Source organism: Babylonia areolata, chromosome 27, assembly GCF_041734735.1.
Source record: "Babylonia areolata isolate BAREFJ2019XMU chromosome 27, ASM4173473v1, whole genome shotgun sequence".
Lineage (NCBI taxonomy): Eukaryota > Metazoa > Mollusca > Gastropoda > Neogastropoda > Buccinidae > Babylonia > Babylonia areolata.
This window is the reverse complement of record NC_134902.1, coordinates 40,414,052-40,432,353: the sequence shown is the minus strand read 5'-3', so window position 1 is coordinate 40,432,353 and position 18,302 is coordinate 40,414,052. Positions and strand designations below refer to the sequence as shown.

At 46.2% G+C, this 18,302-nt stretch overlaps 1 protein-coding gene across 4 annotated transcripts in view; it reads right to left on the bottom strand.

Moving 5' to 3' along the window:
- Positions 1 to 530: 530 nt before the first annotated feature.
- LOC143301621 (liprin-alpha-1-like) overlaps positions 531 to 18,302 on the bottom strand; it is a 158,854-nt gene continuing 141,082 nt past the window's right edge. For all 4 annotated transcript variants that reach the window (XM_076616026.1, XM_076616028.1, XM_076616029.1 and 1 more), the window contains one exon: positions 531 to 962. In XM_076616026.1, coding sequence (XP_076472141.1) covers positions 672 to 962 — 291 coding nt within the window. In that variant the 3' untranslated portion in view covers positions 531 to 671. The remainder of the gene's footprint in view (positions 963 to 18,302) is intronic.

The following is an 18,302-nucleotide window of genomic DNA, read 5'->3' as shown; positions in this document are numbered from 1 at the left end:
CCACTGGTCCACCGCCTGCACCCCCTGTCCCTCCTCCACACCTCTCCTTCCACCACATCCACCCCACACACAGGCCCCACAACACACACACACACAGGCCACACACACAGGCCACACAACATACACACACACAGACCATGAAGTTCACACTGACACCAACGGTGATTTCCTGTGCATATTGGACCAACACACTTTTTTGACTCCGATGAACGATGATGAACACAGTGGTTATCCGCCCTGAGAGAGGCTAGGTAACTTGCAAGAAGAAGGTGATGCCCCCTGAAGGGAGTGGTGTTGTTTGTGACTGACAAGGGGACAGGTCAGTGAGGCCATACACACCAGGACCCTGCCTGGTCGTTGCTGACGTCCCCTCCCCCCCATCCCCTCATCCCTCTTCTCCCCCCCCCCCTCCTGTCAGTCAGTCCTCCCCTCCCACACCCCTCCCCTCCCCTCCCCATCGTCCAGTCACACCAGTCTTGGCACCGCTGCGGCCCCGACCCAACCCAACCCACCACAGACCTTGTCCATCACAGAACACACACCTCCGTCCTGCCCACACTGGAGGTCACAGTTCCTGTCTGATCCATCAGGTCCTCCCCGACACCACACCCACACAGCCTCTCTCCGGCCGCCACCCCGCGCCACAGTGCCACACACACCACGCTCCGTCCTCAGAAAGGCTTGGAACCGTCCGCCATCTTGCGCATTGGCGTGGGCGCTGGGGAGGGGGCGGAGGAGCTGGCCGAGGCGGTCTCCATGGCGACGTTGGTGATGGGGGAGGAGGTGGCGGTGGCCCGGCGGGCGTGCTGCGGGGAGGGCTGGGAGGGGGTGCCGGTGCTGCTGCCGCTGAGGGCCAGGGCCAGGTCCGCGTCCCCCACCCCCACGGGGCCACCCCCCCCACCCTCCTTGCTGCGGAACTTCTTCCTCCATGACGGGGCGCGGCGTAGCTTGCCTCCCTCGCCCTGCCACACACACCTCACACGTCAGGGATGTGATCCACATCGTCAGGTCAGGTTCACTCACATCGTCAGATCAGGGTCACTCACATCATCAGGTCAGGAACAATCACATGGTCAGGTCAGGGACACTTACATGGTCAGGTCAGGGGCACTCACATGGTCAGGTCAGAGATGCAATCCACATCATCAGGTCAGGGGCACTCACATCGTCAGGTCAGGGACACAATTCACACTGTCAGGTCAGGGATGTAATCCACATCATTAGATCAGGGTCACTCACATCGTCAGGTCAGGGACACAATTCACACTGTCAGGTCAGGGATGTAATCCACATCATTAGATCAGGGTCACTCACATCGTCAGGTCAGGGACACAATTCACACTGTCAGGTCAAGGATGTAATCCACATCATCAGGTCAGGGTCACTGACATCATCAGGTAAGGGACATAATTCACATTGTCAGGTCAGGGATGTAATCCACATCATCAGGTCAGGAACTGACATCGTCAGGTCAGGGACACTCATTGTCAGGTCAAGGACATTCACATTACCAGGTCAGGGACACTCACACTGTCAGGTCAGCATCTCATACACACAGCTGGTCTATGACACACACACATGAGGCAGACAGCTGATGGATCATTCACACACAGCGGACACTGACAGCATCTCATACACAGAGCTGGTCTATGACACACACACATGAGGCAGACAGCTGATGGTTCATTCACACACAGCGGACACTGACAGCATGTCATACACACAGCTGGTCTATGACACACACACATGAGGCAGACAGCTGATGGTTCATTCACACACAGCAGACACTGACAGCATGTCATACACACAGCTGGTCTATGACACACACACATGAGGCAGACAGCTGATGGTTCATACACACACAGCAGACACTGACAGCATGTCATACACACAGCTGGTCTATGACACACACACATGAGGCAGACAGCTGATGGTTCATACACACACAGCAGACACTGACAGCATGTCATACACACAGCTGGTCTATGACACACACACATGAGGCAGACAGCTGATGGTTCATACACACACAGCAGACACTGACAGCATGTCATACACACAGCTGGTCTATGACACACACACATGAGGCAGACAGCTGATGGTTCATACACACACAGCAGACACTGACAGACACCCATGCATGCCTCCACCTCATTTCAGTCTGTTTGAAGGAGGTGCTATGTCACATATAATATACACCTATACGTCAGTTTCGGTTTCAGTGAGGCATAAAAGCATATGCACTGATCCATAAATGCTGCACCAAATAACATACATACACATCTACACATCATGAACACACTCGCTGCCATTTGCAATGCATCTGTCACTCTCAAATGCTTCCATAGGAAAATCCATACAGCTACTGTGAACAATGGTAATCAAAACTTGTTGCAGTTTGCAAAATGCACACATAGCCATTCCTACCGTTCACCTGGATGCTGATACCTGCCACTAACATACCTAGGTACCTCTGGCTACAGGCACATGTCAAATCACCATGGTGACATCAACACATTAAATAGGGGCATACACACACAGCAGCCACTATCACTTTCAGCATCAAACACACATCAGTTAGCAGCAGCAGCACACACACACACACACACACACACACACACACACAGAGCAATCGTCACTTTCAGCACCAAACATACAGCCACTTTTTTTGGCAGCACACAGCAGTCTTTGCAGCATGCACTAGCATGCATGCCTCAGCTTACTGCACACACTCACACACACAATCTGTCAAAACCAACTCACTCAGCCAAAGCCATACTGCTGGCATTATCACCTCACAATTATCTATTATCAGCTGCACAAACACACGTAATTATAAACTATAGGCAACACAAAAACATATTTGCCTTAGCAACTCCACACACATACACATTCACAAAAAGCTGCCATCAGTAATACACAAACATATCTACCATCAGCAGTTCAAACGGATAAACTTTTGCAACACACATTGCATACTGACATACTAACAACACACACACACACACACAAATGGACAACATGCTAAAATTCATCACAGACAATGCACAAGGAGATGCTTTTAACTACAGTTGTGCTGCCTTCAAGCCTCTGCGCACACACACACACACACACACTCTCTCTCTCTCACACACACAGCACCACTAACACCACACAAGCCACCATAAACAGCAAACACAAAACATTCATGAGCATCACAGGTGATGACACCAACAGCAGGTGGTTCTGCACACCCACCAAACTGGTTCTACACACAGAGACATACATCCGTCACACTCAAACTGAGGCGGTTCTGCACACAGTGACAGATATCCGTCACACACAAACCAAGGCAGTTCTGCACACAGTGACAGATATCCGTCACACTCAAACCAAGGCGGTTCTGCACACAGTGACAGATATCCGTCACACACAAACCAAGGCGGTTCTGCACACAGTGACAGATATCCGTCACACACAAACCAAGGCGGTTCTGCACACAGTGACAGATATCCATCACACACAAACTGAGGCGGTTCTGCACACAGTGACAGATATCCGTCACACACAAACCGAGGCAGTTCTGCACACAGTGACAGATATCCGTCACACTCAAACCCAGGCGGTTCTGCACACAGTGACAGATATCCGTCACACACAAACCAAGGCGGTTCTGCACACAGTGACAGATATCCGTCACACACAAACCTAGGCGGTTCTGCACACAGTGACAGATATCCGTCACACACAAACCAAGGTGGTTCTGCACACAGTGACAGATATCCGTCACACTCAAACCAAGGCGGTTCTGCACACAGTGACAGATATCCGTCACACACAAACCAAGGCGGTTCTGCACACAGTGACAGACATCTGTCACACAAACCAAAGCGGTTCCACACACACTCAGTGACAGACGCCACAGGGGACTGGAAGTGCATCAACTCCGAGGTGACACAAACCAACACACTGCAAAACAGCGTGCTTTGACAGTGACCGTGGTGCCAGTGAAGAATGAAATCACATCAAATTTCAACCAGCTGAACTCACCATGGCTCAGGCATATCCACATGCTGATTTTCTGATACACACTTCTTTCCCTCTCTCTCTCAAAACTTTGACACTGGAACATTCTACGTGGTATCAAAACTCCCTGTCAAACTAGGCAGGACTGCATCCAACACTTGTTTAAAGACATTCACATGCCAGAAAATGTTAACGGTGAAACAAATCACTGCCAACAGAACTGTGGTCAGCTCCAGAACACACTGCTGCTTTACTGGTACTGTGTCTTGTCAACATGTAGAAATTCCTTCCGGAAAAAAACATCACATCACAACTGCTTTCCATCATGTCACTTGCTCTGTCAACACACCGAGGACACTGGGAGCAATCTGGGCTGGGCACCACATTTGGATAGGATGCAAAACTGCACTGGACAAGTTGGTACATGAGATATGCCAGGTTGGATAGGCAGAATTTGAATGGGTAGGAGAAACAGGACATCTGTTGGTATATAACTCATGTAGTGGGTAGGACACAGGAGATAAAATGGTACAGAACACACCAAAAGGGTATACTGGCATGACACACTAGACAGTGGGTAGGACACAAGACATAAATGGTACACTGGGTAGGACATACAAGTCAAATGGTATACTGGTTGTGACACACGGGACATAATGGGTATACTGTGTAGGATTCACAAGACATAAAGGAACTGCCTGGCAGGACACGACAAATGTTCATTTTACACCTTTTTCACACTAACATTTCAGACCAGGTCAGTTCTGAACTGACAGTGTAGCAGGCAATGACATAATACGCCAATAATGGCATCGCTGACCTTTCCACTGTTGAAAGCAATCAGCTAAAGTAAGACTTCTTTGAGTGTGAATGTAAAGTGCATTTCTGACCTGACCACCCTGAATTTCAGTCATGTCAAGGCAGGAAGCTGACGATTGAACTTCATTTCAATACTTCACAACTTCAAAGTGTAGACAGGCTATACGCTGTTAGCAACTAACTCTAGGAGTCACTGACAAGTTTCACAAAAATGATATAATCCCATTTTGTGCTTTGCATGACTCGTTGCTGTGTGTTTTCTTTAATCCCCAAACAAGTGGGCAGCATGCGGGGTACAACAGGGAGAAACTGGCTGGACCAAATGAACTGACCGCTGTCTCTGCTCTGTAAAGCTGGACACAACACACTCTGTGAACTGTCATCATCACCTTTTGGAGGCATGCCATTTTCTTCACAACTTAACAACTTAAGTTAACAAGATAATTCAATCACAGACCACATCTTTCTCCCCCACAATGTCTTTGTGTGCATTGGTGCACAAGGCCATGTGTGTGTGAGAGTGCAGAAGGGGTGAGGGGTGGGGTGGCAGGAGGAGGGGGATGTGTGTGTGTGTGTACTGTTACACCAGTTTGCTGCTCTTAAACAGTATTTCCAGTCATTACAACTTACTCTGTATCTTTGACATTTTTCATGCTCCATACAACTCAGTCAGTTTGTATCTTTGACATTTTTCATGCCCTTACAACTTACTCTGTATCTTTGACATTTTCATGCTCCATACAACTCAGTCAGTTTGTATCTTTGACATTTTTCATGCTCTATACAACTCAGTCATTTTCTATCTTTGACATTTTTCATGCCCTTACAACTTAACTTTATTCACATGTCACACACCTGTTAAATGCGCTTAGTGTTGCAGAGTATGCACTCTATAAATGCATTCTTCTTCTTTATTATTATTATTATCATTACTCTTTCTGTGACCATCTCCCATCCATGCTGAGCTGGACACTGGACTCTGAGCTGTGCAAACCTGACCACTATCCACTCAATGCAGCATAAAACAAACTAACAAAAAATGAGGAAAAAACAACCCTGTACTGTGACTACAGGCAAAGGCATGGCAGCAGCTCTCCCCACCCTTCATTAACACCCACACCAGGACCCAGGACCCATCCTAGCAAGTGCTGCCACCCGCTTTTTCTCATCCAACATATTTCAGTTTGCAAGGGAAGGACAAGGGGAGGATGCAGACTCTACCTTCCACAACCCTCAGTTGAGAGACCAGCTCCATGTGAGGTCCTTGTGGGACAGCCACTTCATGTGGACCAATGCTGACTTGTGGGACAGCCACTTCATGTGGACCAATGCTGACTTGTGGGACACAGCCACTTCATGTGGACCAATGCTCACTTGTGGGACACAGCCACTTCATGTGGACCATTGCTCACTTGTGGGACACAGCCACTTCATGTGGACCATTGCTCACTTGTGGGACACAGCCACTTCATGTGGACCATTGCTCACTTGTGGGACACAGCCACTTCATGTGGACCATTGCTCACTTGTGGGACAGCAACTTCATGTGGACCATTGCTCACTTGTGGGACACAGCCACTTCATGTGGACCAATGCTCACTTGTGGGACACAGCCACTTCATGTGGACCATTGCTCACTTGTGGGACACAGCCACTTCATGTGGACCATTGCTCACCTGTGGGACAGCCACTTCATGTGGACCATTGCTCACTTGTGGGACACAGCCACTTCATGTGGACCAATGCTCACTTGTGGGACAGCCACTTCATGTGGACCATTGCTCACTTGTGGGACACAGCCACTTCATGTGGACCAATGCTCACTTGTGGGACACAGCCACTTCATGTGGACCAATGCTCACTTGTGGGACAACCACTTCATGTGGACCATTGCTCACTTGTGGGACACGGCCACTTCAAGTGGACCAATGCTCACTTGTGGGACGACCACTTCATGTGGACCAAAGCTCACTTGTGGGACACAACCACTTCATGTGGACCAATGCTCACTTGTTGGACACAACCACTTCATGTGGACCAATGCTCACAGCCACTTCATGTGGACCAATGCTCACTTGTGGGACAGCCACTTCATGTGGACCATTGCTCACTTGTGGGACACAGCCACTTCATGTGGACCAATGCTCACTTGTGGGACAGCCACTTCATGTGGACCAATGCTCACTTGTGGGACACAACCACTTCATGTGGACCAATGCTCACTTGTGGGACACAACCACTTCATGTGGACCAATGCTCACTTGTGAGACACAGCCACTTCATGTGGACCAATGCTCACTTGTGGGACAACCACTTCATGTGGACCATTGCTCACTTGTGGGACACAGCCACTTCATGTGGACCAATGCTCACTTGTGGGACACAGCCACTTCATGTGGACCAATGCTCACTTGTGGGACACAACCACTTCATGTGGACCAATGCTCACTTGTGGGACACAGCCACTTCATGTGGACCAATGCTCACTTGTGGGACAACCACTTCATGTGGACCATTGCTCACTTGTGGGACAGCCACTTCAAGTGGACCAATGCTCACTTGTGGGACGACCACTTCATGTGGACCAAAGCTCACTTGTGGGACACAGCCACTTCATGTGGACCAATGCTCACTTGTGGGACACAGCCACTTCATGTGGACCACTGCTCACTTGTGGGACAACCACTTCATGTGGACCACTGCTCACTTGTGGGACAACCACTTCATGTGGACCACTGCTCACTTGTGGGACAACCACTTCATGTGGACCATTGCTCACTTGTGGGACACGGCCACTTCAAGTGGACCAATGCTCACTTGTGGGACGACCACTTCATGTGGACCAAAGCTCACTTGTGGGACACAACCACTTCATGTGGACCAATGCTCACTTGTTGGACACAACCACTTCATGTGGACCAATGCTCACAGCCACTTCATGTGGACCAATGCTCACTTGTGGGACACAGCCACTTCATGTGGACCATTGCTCACTTGTGGGACACAGCCACTTCATGTGGACCAATGCTCACTTGTGGGACACAGCCACTTCATGTGGACCATTGCTCACTTGTGGGACACAGCCACTTCATGCGGACCAATGCTCACTTTGGACTGTAGGTACCCTACTCTGGGACCACTGGACACGCTCTGTTGGTCGGTGAATTTATTTCTAATTATCTTATTTTGTTTTTAGGTTAACGTTGTAGACAAAAACCTGGGGTAGGCTCTCAAGGCCTGATCAGCGTGTTGGGTTATGTAAAGGTCAGGCACCACTCCACCCCCAGTAAATGTGGTGAAGCATATATGGATCTGTCCGCACACTCTGACACCTCTTTGAAACTGAACTTGATTAAAGTAGGAAAGAAAGACTGAAACTAACTTATCCAACATGTTAATTGTTGGTGAATGGTGACAAGAAAATGCCAAAGCAAGATAGAATTTACTGTCTATCACAGAAATAGAGGCAGCAAAAAGAAAGAGGGAGAGGGAGATGGAGGCAGAGAGAGAGGGGGAGAGAGAGACAGAGAGAGAGAGGGAGAGGGAGACAGAGAGAGAGGGGGAGAGAGAGACAGAGAGAGAGAGGGGGAGAGAGAGACAGAGAGAGAGAGAGAGGGAGAGGGAGACAGAGAGGAAGAGAGAGAGAGAGAGAGAGAGAGAGAGAGAGAGAGAGAGAGAGAGAGAGAGAGAGAGAAGGCAAATAGGCCATGACTTGTGGTCTGTATTTTGGGGGGAAGATGGGCACCTAGGAAAATTTTGATTGATGAATCAATCTGAAATACACATTAATGACAAAAATGTTTTCTGTAATTTTGGGGATTTATGACAGGAGTTCCTATATTATGAAAGAAGCTTCAAGCACAGAAATGTGTACAGGTGGATCTGTCCACAAAGAGATGCTGATCTACAGAGATACTGTCAATGTCACAGTTCATACATGTATCTCTATGTCAAGACTCTGCACCTTGTGATGCTGATCTACAGAGATACTGTCAATGTCACAGTTCATACATGTATCTCTGTGTCAAGACTCTGCACCTTGTGATGCTGATCTACAGAGATACTGTCAATGTCACAGTTCATACATGTATCTCTGTGTCAAGACTCTGCACCTTGTGATGCTGATCTACAGAGATACTGTCAATGTCACAGTTCATACATGTATCCCTATGTCAAGACTCTGCACCTTGTGATGCTGACCTACAGAGATACTGTCAATGTCACAGTTCATACATGTATCTCTGTGTCAAGACTCTGCACCTAGTGATGCTGATCTACAGAGATACTGTCAATGTCACAGTTCATACATGTATCTCTGTGTCAAGACGCTGCACCTTGTGATGCTGATCTACAGAGATACTGTCAATGTCACAGTTCATACATGTATCTCTATGTCAAGACTCTGCACCTTGTGATGCTGATCTACAGAGATACTGTCAATGTCACAGTTCATACATGTATCTCTATGTCAAGACTCTGCACCTTGTGATGCTGATCTACAGAGATACTGTCAATGTCAGTTCATACATGTATCTCTATGTCAAGACTCTGCACCTTGTGATGCTGATCTACAGAGATACTGTCAATGTCAAAGTTCATACATGTATCTCTATGTCAAGACTCTGCACCTTGTGATGCTGATCTACAGAGATACTGTCAATGTCACAGTTCATACATGTATCTCTGTGTCAAGACTCTGCACCTAGTGATGCTGATCTACAGAGATACTGTCAATGTCACAGTTCATACATGTATCTCTGTGTCAAGACTCTGCACCTTGTGATGCTGATCTACAGAGATACTGTCAATGTCACAGTTCATACATGTATCTCTGTGTCAAGACTCTGCACCTTGTGATGCTGATCTACAGAGATACTGTCAATGTCACAGTTCATACATGTATCTCTATGTCAAGACTCTGCACCTTGTGATGCTGATCTACAGAGATACTGTCAATGTCACAGTTCATACATGTATCTCTATGTCAAGACTCTGCACCTTGTGATGCTGATCTACAGAGATACTGTCAATGTCACAGTTCATACATGTATCTCTATGTCAAGACTCTGCACCTTGTGATGCTGATCTACAGAGATACTGTCAATGTCACAGTTCATACATGTATCTCTGTGTCAAGACTCTGCACCTTGTGATGCTGATCTACAGAGATACTGTCAATGTCACAGTTCATACATGTATCTCTATGTCAAGACTCTGCACCTTGTGATGCTGATCTACAGAGATACTGTCAATGTCACAGTTCATACATGTATCTCTATGTCAAGACTCTGCACCTTGTGATGCTGACCTACAGAGATACTGTCAATGTCACAGTTCATACATGTATCTCTATGTCAAGACTCTGGACCTTGTGATGCTGATCTACAGAGATACTGTCAATGTCACAGTTCATACATGTATCTCTGTGTCAAGACTCTGCACCTTGTGATGCTGATCTACAGAGATACTGTCAATGTCAGTTCATACATGTATCTCTGTGTCAAGACTCTGCACCTTGTGATGCTGATCTACAGAGATACTGTCAATGTCACAGTTCATACATGAATCTCTGTGTCAAGACTGCACCTTGTGAACAATGTCCACATCATTCATGACTGAAGACAATCTCATTTCATCACATGTGACTTCACTGGCATGGTTGGAAGAAACAGTCTCTCAGCTTTAACTCTCTCCATACGAACGGCAAAAGAGACGACGTTAACAGCGTTTCACCCCAATTACCATCATCAAAATATTGCAAGCGGAAGGCTCTTATACTGAAGACGTGAATGTTGACAAAGAATACCACAAATATGACGACGGAAGCTAAAGGTTGGGTCATTCAGACACCCACTGGACATCCGAGGGGTCTGTGTAGAGGAGAAGAGAGGGCTGGCCGTACTGAGTGAGTTAAATTATACAATACGAAGAAGTGAAAGTGTTTTGAAATTCATAGGACTCCTATTTTATCATTCAAACATTTTTTTTCACACAAAGGCAGAAAGTCTGTGATACAGGAATTTGTGCAGTACTCCACACACATTAAAATGCTTTAACTGTTCATGTAAGTCAAACTATTCACAGCTTTGTGCACAAGGCTGAATACAGCCATCAATCAAAGAAATCAAAGTGCACACAGCAGCTTCAAAGGAGAGAAAAGCACACAGCACACATTACACAGCTCAAGAACAGCTATCAGCAATGGGGGTCTGCTTACACTGACAACACACAACATGTCAAATATCTTGTATTTTCCCCAAATCATCTGACACCTCTGAAACAGCAGCATGGATTGAGATTCAGTTTCAGTTTCTCAAGGAGGCATCACTGCGTTCAGACAAATCCATACACACTACACCACAACTGCTTGGCAGATCGCTGACCAGCAGCATAACCCAACATGCTCAGTCAGGCATTGAGTGCATGCATACATGTGTGTACCTATCAGAGTGGATTTTGTTGTCATGGGTTCTTTTTCAGTGTGCCAAATGTTTGTTGCACATGGCACCTCGGTTTATCACCTCATCTGAATGACTAGACCATAGACGCTCAGTTTGATTTTCCAGTCCAACCTGAGAGAAAAGGGCGGGATCGGGATTGGAACCCACACCCATATGGACTCTGTATTGACAGATGAGATCATAACCATTCTGCCACCCTCCTTCTTGTAGTAGAACTGTGAAGGACTGCTTTTAGGACAATCACTGCTTTCAAGACACAACTTTCCACCTTTCTCCTTGTGGACTGACAAAAGTAGAACTGTGAAGGACTGCTTTTAGGACAATCACTGCTTTCAAGACACAACTTTCCACCTTTCTCCTTGTGGACTGACAAAAGTAGAACTGTGAAGGACTGCTTTTAGGACAACCACTGCTTTCAAGACACAACTTTCCACCTTTCTCCTTGTGGACTGACAAAAGTAGAACTGTGAAGGACTGCTTTTAGGACAATCACTGCTTTCAAGACACAACTTTCCACCTTTCTCCTTGTGGACTGACAAAAGTAGAACTGTGAAGGACTGCTTATAGGACAATCACTGCTTTCAAGACACAACTTTCCACCTTTCTCCTTGTGGACTGACAAAAGTAGAACTGTGAAGGACTGCTTTTAGGACAATCACTGCTTTCAAGACACAACTTTCCACCTTTCTCCTTGTGGACTGACAAAAGTAGAACTGTGAAGGACTGCTTTTAGGACAACCACTGCTTTCAAGACACAACTTTCCACCTTTCTCCTTGTGGACTGACAAAAGTAGAACTGTGAAGGACTGCTTTTAGGACAATCACTGCTTTCAAGACACAACTTTCCACCTTTCTCCTTGTGGACTGACAAAAGTAGAACTGTGAAGGACTGCTTTTAGGACAATCACTGCTTTCAAGACACAAATTTGTGAAAGAAGAGTTGTCTACCTGTTAGTTTGTGTGTGTGTGCACAATCTGGGGCATATATATATTATATGCACTTACATACAAGCACACGTGTGTGTGCACAATCTGGGGCATATATATATTATATGCACTTACAAGCACACATGTGTGTGTGTGCACAATCAGGGACATATATATATTATATGCACTTACATACAAGCACACGTGTGTGTGCACAATCTGGGGCATATATATATTATATGCACTTACAAGCACACATGTGTGTGCACAAACTGGGGCATATATATATTATATGCACTTACAAGCACACATGTGTGTGCACAATCTGGGGCATATATATATTATATGCACTTACATACAAGCACACGTGTGTGTGCACAATCTGGGGCATATATATATTATATGCACTTACAAGCACACATGTGTGTGCACAAACAGTGGCATATATATATATTATATGCACTTACACAAGCACATGTGTGTGTGAGCGCATGTTTATCATTGAGTGCCAGCACTCCCTTGCTTGCCAAAAGTGTCAACACCTACGCAGGCACCTGTGGCTATTTGTATCTTTGTAGGAGATGTGCGTGTGCCTCTGTGCCTATACGCGCGTTGTACGCAGCATCTGTGCAGCAGCTGAACTATTACACAAGCCAAAGTTTCACTTTCAATGAAGTGTCAAAGCGTGCAGAGTGAACCAAATATGCTACACCACATCTGCTGAAAAAACAAATCACCCACAAAAAACATGAACAACAGCAACAAAGACAGAAAAAGGAGCCTTCACACACACAGTGCGTTGGTCAGGCCTTCACACACACACACACACACAGTGCGTTGGTCAGGCCTTCACACACACACACACACACAGTGCGTTGGTCAGGCCTTCACACACACACACACACACACAGTGCGTTGGTCAGGCCTTCACACACACACACAGTGTGTTGGTCAGGCCTTCACACACACACACACACACAGTGTGTTGGTCAGGCCTTCACACACACACACACACACACAGTGCGTTGGTCAGGCCTTCACACACACACACACACACAGTGTGTTGGTCAGGCCTTCACACACACACACACACACACAGTGCGTTGGTCAGGCCTTCACACACACACACACAGTGTGTTGGTCAGGCCTTCACACACACACACACACACAGTGCGTTGGTCAGGCCTTCACACACACACACACACACACACACAGTGCGTTGGTCAGGCCTTCACACACACACACACACACACAGTGCGTTGGTCAGGCCTTCACACACACACACACAGTGCGTTGGTCAGGCCTTCACACACACACACACACACACACACAGTGCGTTGGTCAGGCCTTCACACACACACACACACACACAGTGCGTTGGTCAGGCCTTCACACACACACACAGTGCGTTGGTCAGGCCTTCACACACACACACACACAGTGCGTTGGTCAGGCCTTCACACACACACACACACACTGTGCGTTGGTCAGGCCTTCACACACACACACACACACACACAGTGCGTTGGTCAGGCCTTCACACACACACACACAGTGCGTTGGTCAGGCCTTCACACACACACACACACAGTGCGTTGGTCAGGCCTTCACACACACACACACACACACAGTGTGTTGGTCAGGCCTTCACACACACACACACACACAGTGTGTTGGTCAGGCCTTCACACACACACACACACAGTGTGTTGGTCAGGCCTTCACACACACACACACACAGTGTGTTGGTCAGGCCTTCACACACACACACACACAGTGTGTTGGTCAGGCCTTCACACACACACACACACAGTGCGTTGGTCAGGCCTTCACACACACACACACACAGTGCGTTGGTCAGGCCTTCACACACACACACACACAGTGCGTTGGTCAGGCCTTCACACACACACACACACACAGTGCGTTGGTCAGGCCTTCACACACACACACACACACAGTGTGTTGGTCAGGCCTTCACACACACACACACACACAGTGCGTTGGTCAGGCCTTCACACACACACACACACACAGTGCGTTGGTCAGGCCTTCACACACACACACACACAGTGCGTTGGTCAGGCCTTCACACACACACACACACAGTGCGTTGGTCAGGCCTTCAAAGATGACCCAAGCATTGTACACAACATAAAAGTGCTGACGGCTGATGAGAGTGAGCCTGAAAGGTGGGACAGCTTGTACACAGACAGGATGAGTAGAGAGAGACAGAGAGAGAGGCAGACAGAGAGACAGGCTGGGTACAGGCAGACAGGGAGCAGTGAATTACCTGTGGCAGGTCTCACCGCGCCTAGAGGGGAAAAGAGCAAGAAAGCAATTGAACAGAACATCATCAACAAGCCACAACACTTAAATCATAAAAACAAACAACAGGAATGTACTGGTCTAAAGAAAGAAGAAGAAAAAAGACACCATCCATTATAGCAGGACCAAACAGCCTTGTTAGGGATGCTCAGTACACTGCTCAATGACACACTAGTCAATGACTAGGCACTAGTCAATCATAGCTGTATGTACAACACTCATCACTGTCAGCCCATGCCATGTCAGAGCCCAAAATCACCATGGAAACCAACCCTTTGCACAGGATGGCCTGTCACCTGATGAACCCTACACTAATGTCAGATCTAGTCTGCTGACGACACACGGGTTTCATTCAAATGCTACTTCAGCAGCAATTATCAGTCAGCCTAACTAAAACCTGAAATCCAATCAAGGGAAAACTTCCCTCTTGGCAGTAAGATCTTTAATCAAAACACTGAGCGTGACAGACAGGCAAAGAGTTCACTACAGCCAACATAGCTGGCTTCCCATTTTGCAGTGTGTCAAAGTGACACTTGGTTTGCTGAGTGTCCATGTTTTGGTGGGGAATGCAGCACTAAGACAGCACGGACCAACCCAGTCCTTAGTCAGGTGACCAGCACATCAGCCATCAGTCAGCACTGGGCAGCACTTCTCACCTGTCTTCTTTCATCTCATCTTCTTTCCATCACATCAATTAAGAAAAAATAAAGTAAGATCAAGTTGGAGTTGTCCCCGTTTGTAAAGCTTTAGTTTTCTTCTTCTTCTTCTTTGTTCGTGGGCTGCAACTCCCATGTTCGCTCGATTGTAAACGAGTGGGCTTTTATGTGTATGACAGTTTTTACCGCACCATATAGGTAGTCATACTCTGTTTTTGGGGGTGTGCATGCTGGGAATGTTGTTTCCATAACCCACCGAACCCTGACATGGATTACAAGATCTTTAACGTGCGTATTTAATCTGCTGCTTGCGTATACACATAAAGGGGGGTCAGGCACAAGCAGGTCTGTACATATGTTGATCTGGGAGATTGGAAAAATCCCCACCCTTTACCCACCAGGTGCCATTACTGAGAATTGAACCTGGGACCCTCAGATTGAAAGTCCAATGCTTTAACCACTCCACTATTGCGCCTGTCGCTTTAGTTTTCAATAAGAAACATTTGTTTTTCACTGCCAGTGTTCACTGTCTCTGTGAGAGCTTCCTGAAAAAGGCTTTGGGCTGGAGATGCCAGATGATGTCAGTGAGTGGCAGACATTGTGTGATGGATCACTGCCTTCAAGTAAATCATCATGGATCAGACAGGGTTTCAGCCATGCTCCACACCCATAGTGAGGCCTCCAGGCCTCCTGTGTTGCCACAAATCACCATCTCCATCAAGCAGTCAGTTAATGTAAAGTACAGAAAGAAAAAGTGGTTTTGCAACTGCAAACAGTACTGAAGCTAAAAGAACTGGAGGCAGTGTAGAAACCTAAACACCAATCAATATGCGCAATATGGGCACAATAGCCGGGTGGTTAAAGTACTGGACTTTCAATCCGAGGGTCCTGGGTTCGAATCTCATAACGGCCCCAGGTGGGTAAAGGGTGGAGATTTTTCCAATCTTCCAGGTCAACATATGTGCAGACCTCTTAGTGCTTGAACCCCCTTCATGTGTATACACACACAGAGATCACACACACATGTTAAAGATCCTGTAATCACTGTTGACTTTGCAGATTATGGAAACAAACATACCTAGCATGCACACTCCCCAAAACGGAGTATGGCTGCCTACATGGCGGGGTAAATGTACAAAACGGTCATATGCATAAAATGTTGCATGTCTGTATGAATATGTGTGTGTGACTGAAACCTGACTGAATGACACAGGAAATAAATGATGAGTGCCCAAATGGCAGCTGTCAGTCAGCTCTACCCAGGTAGACAGCCTGTTGTGCAAATGACTTTGAGCTTGGTCTCTGACCGAGGACAGATGCTGTATAAATATCCATATCATGTCATATCAATACAAACAACATCCCATGCACTTCATGGTCAAGGGTCACTTGTGCTTGACAGTTACCTGTCAGCAAAGAGTTGGTTTCCACACCCACCCCTCCACTTTATCACTTCTCTAACTCCTGTTTAGCTGGCAACACACTTTAGTTCACACATTATTCTTTTCTTTCACACAGTCTGTTAAAATGCAAACACATTCTGCTGTGTACATATATTAGACCACCAACTGAGGCTATTCAACACATCAGCTCACAACTGCTCTCTATGCACTGGGTCATAAACACACATTCAACTCTACTGCTAGTGTTAAACCTCTTGTCAGCTCACCCATTCCACTGTCAGACATTTTATGTTATCAATTTTTTACCTGTTTTCTTCCCAACACAATATACACAATAAAAAAAAACCAACAAAATATTTTATATTAAATACATGTTTCCAGACTGTGCAAAATATCAAAACAATAGATATGACCCAAAAATAAACAACACCAACAACAAAAACAATGGAAGAAGAAAAAGAAGAAATATCTGAATAAAAATGAGAAGGCAGCAAGAGATTATGGGATATTTACTGTAGGCAAGGCAGGTTCAGATCTACACTATAACATGAAGCATTGACACAAACTGCAGGGGTTCTTTAACAAGCCAGAGCAAACAGGTGTGAGGAAACAGGCCACTAAGGGTTACACACACACACACACACACATCACACACACCACACATGGTACCAAGATGCACAAGTACATGTCAGAAGCCATGCATCAAAAACACACTTCAACATTATCCATATATTATGCAGCTTTTTTTGTTGGTTATCATGATACAATGACTAACAAGCAATCACAGTCAGCGCAAATGTATGAAGTTTGGGGAAGTTGGGTTGTACTTATGTTAGACAGGAAGACAGGTATAACATCATGAACAGTGACAATCTGCACCATACTGATGCACTGAGACATCAACAGTAATGATCCCATCCTTACTAGGTCCATTAAGGTGACTGTAAAGTGAAGGTTTAAATCCAATCTAGGTCAGAGAGGAATAACATTGTAAGGTGAAGGCTTAAATCCAATCTAGGTCAGTGAAGAATAACATTGTAAGGTGAAGGTTTAAATCCAATCTAGGCCAGAGGGGAATAACACTGTAAGGTGAAGGTTTAAATCCAATCTAGGTCAATGAAGAATAACGTTGTAAGGTGAAGGTTTAAATCCAATCTAGGTCAGTGAAGAATAACACTGTAAGGCGAAGGCTTAAATCCAATCTACGTCAGAGAGGAATAACATTGTATGGTGAAGGTTTAAATCCAATCTAGGTCAGTGAAGAATAACACTGTAAGGCGAAGGCTTAAATCCAATCTAGGTCAGTGAAGAATAACATTGTATGGTGAAGGTTTAAATCCAATCTAGGTCAGTGAAGAATAACATTGTAAGGTGAAGGTTTAAATCCAATCTACGTCAGAGAGGAATAACATTGTAAGGTGAAGGCTTAAATCCAATCTAGGTCAGTGAAGAATAACATTGTAAGGTGAAGGTTTAAATCCAATCTAGGTCAGAGGGGAATAACATTGTAAGGTGAAGGTTTAAATCCAATCTAGGTCAGTGAAGAATAACATTGTAAGGTGAAGGTTTAAATCCAATCTAGGTCAATGAAGAATAACGTTGTAAGGTGAAGGTTTAAATCCAATCTAGGTCAGTGAAGAATAACACTGTAAGGCGAAGGCTTAAATCCAATCTAGGTCAGTGAAGAATAACATTGTATGGTG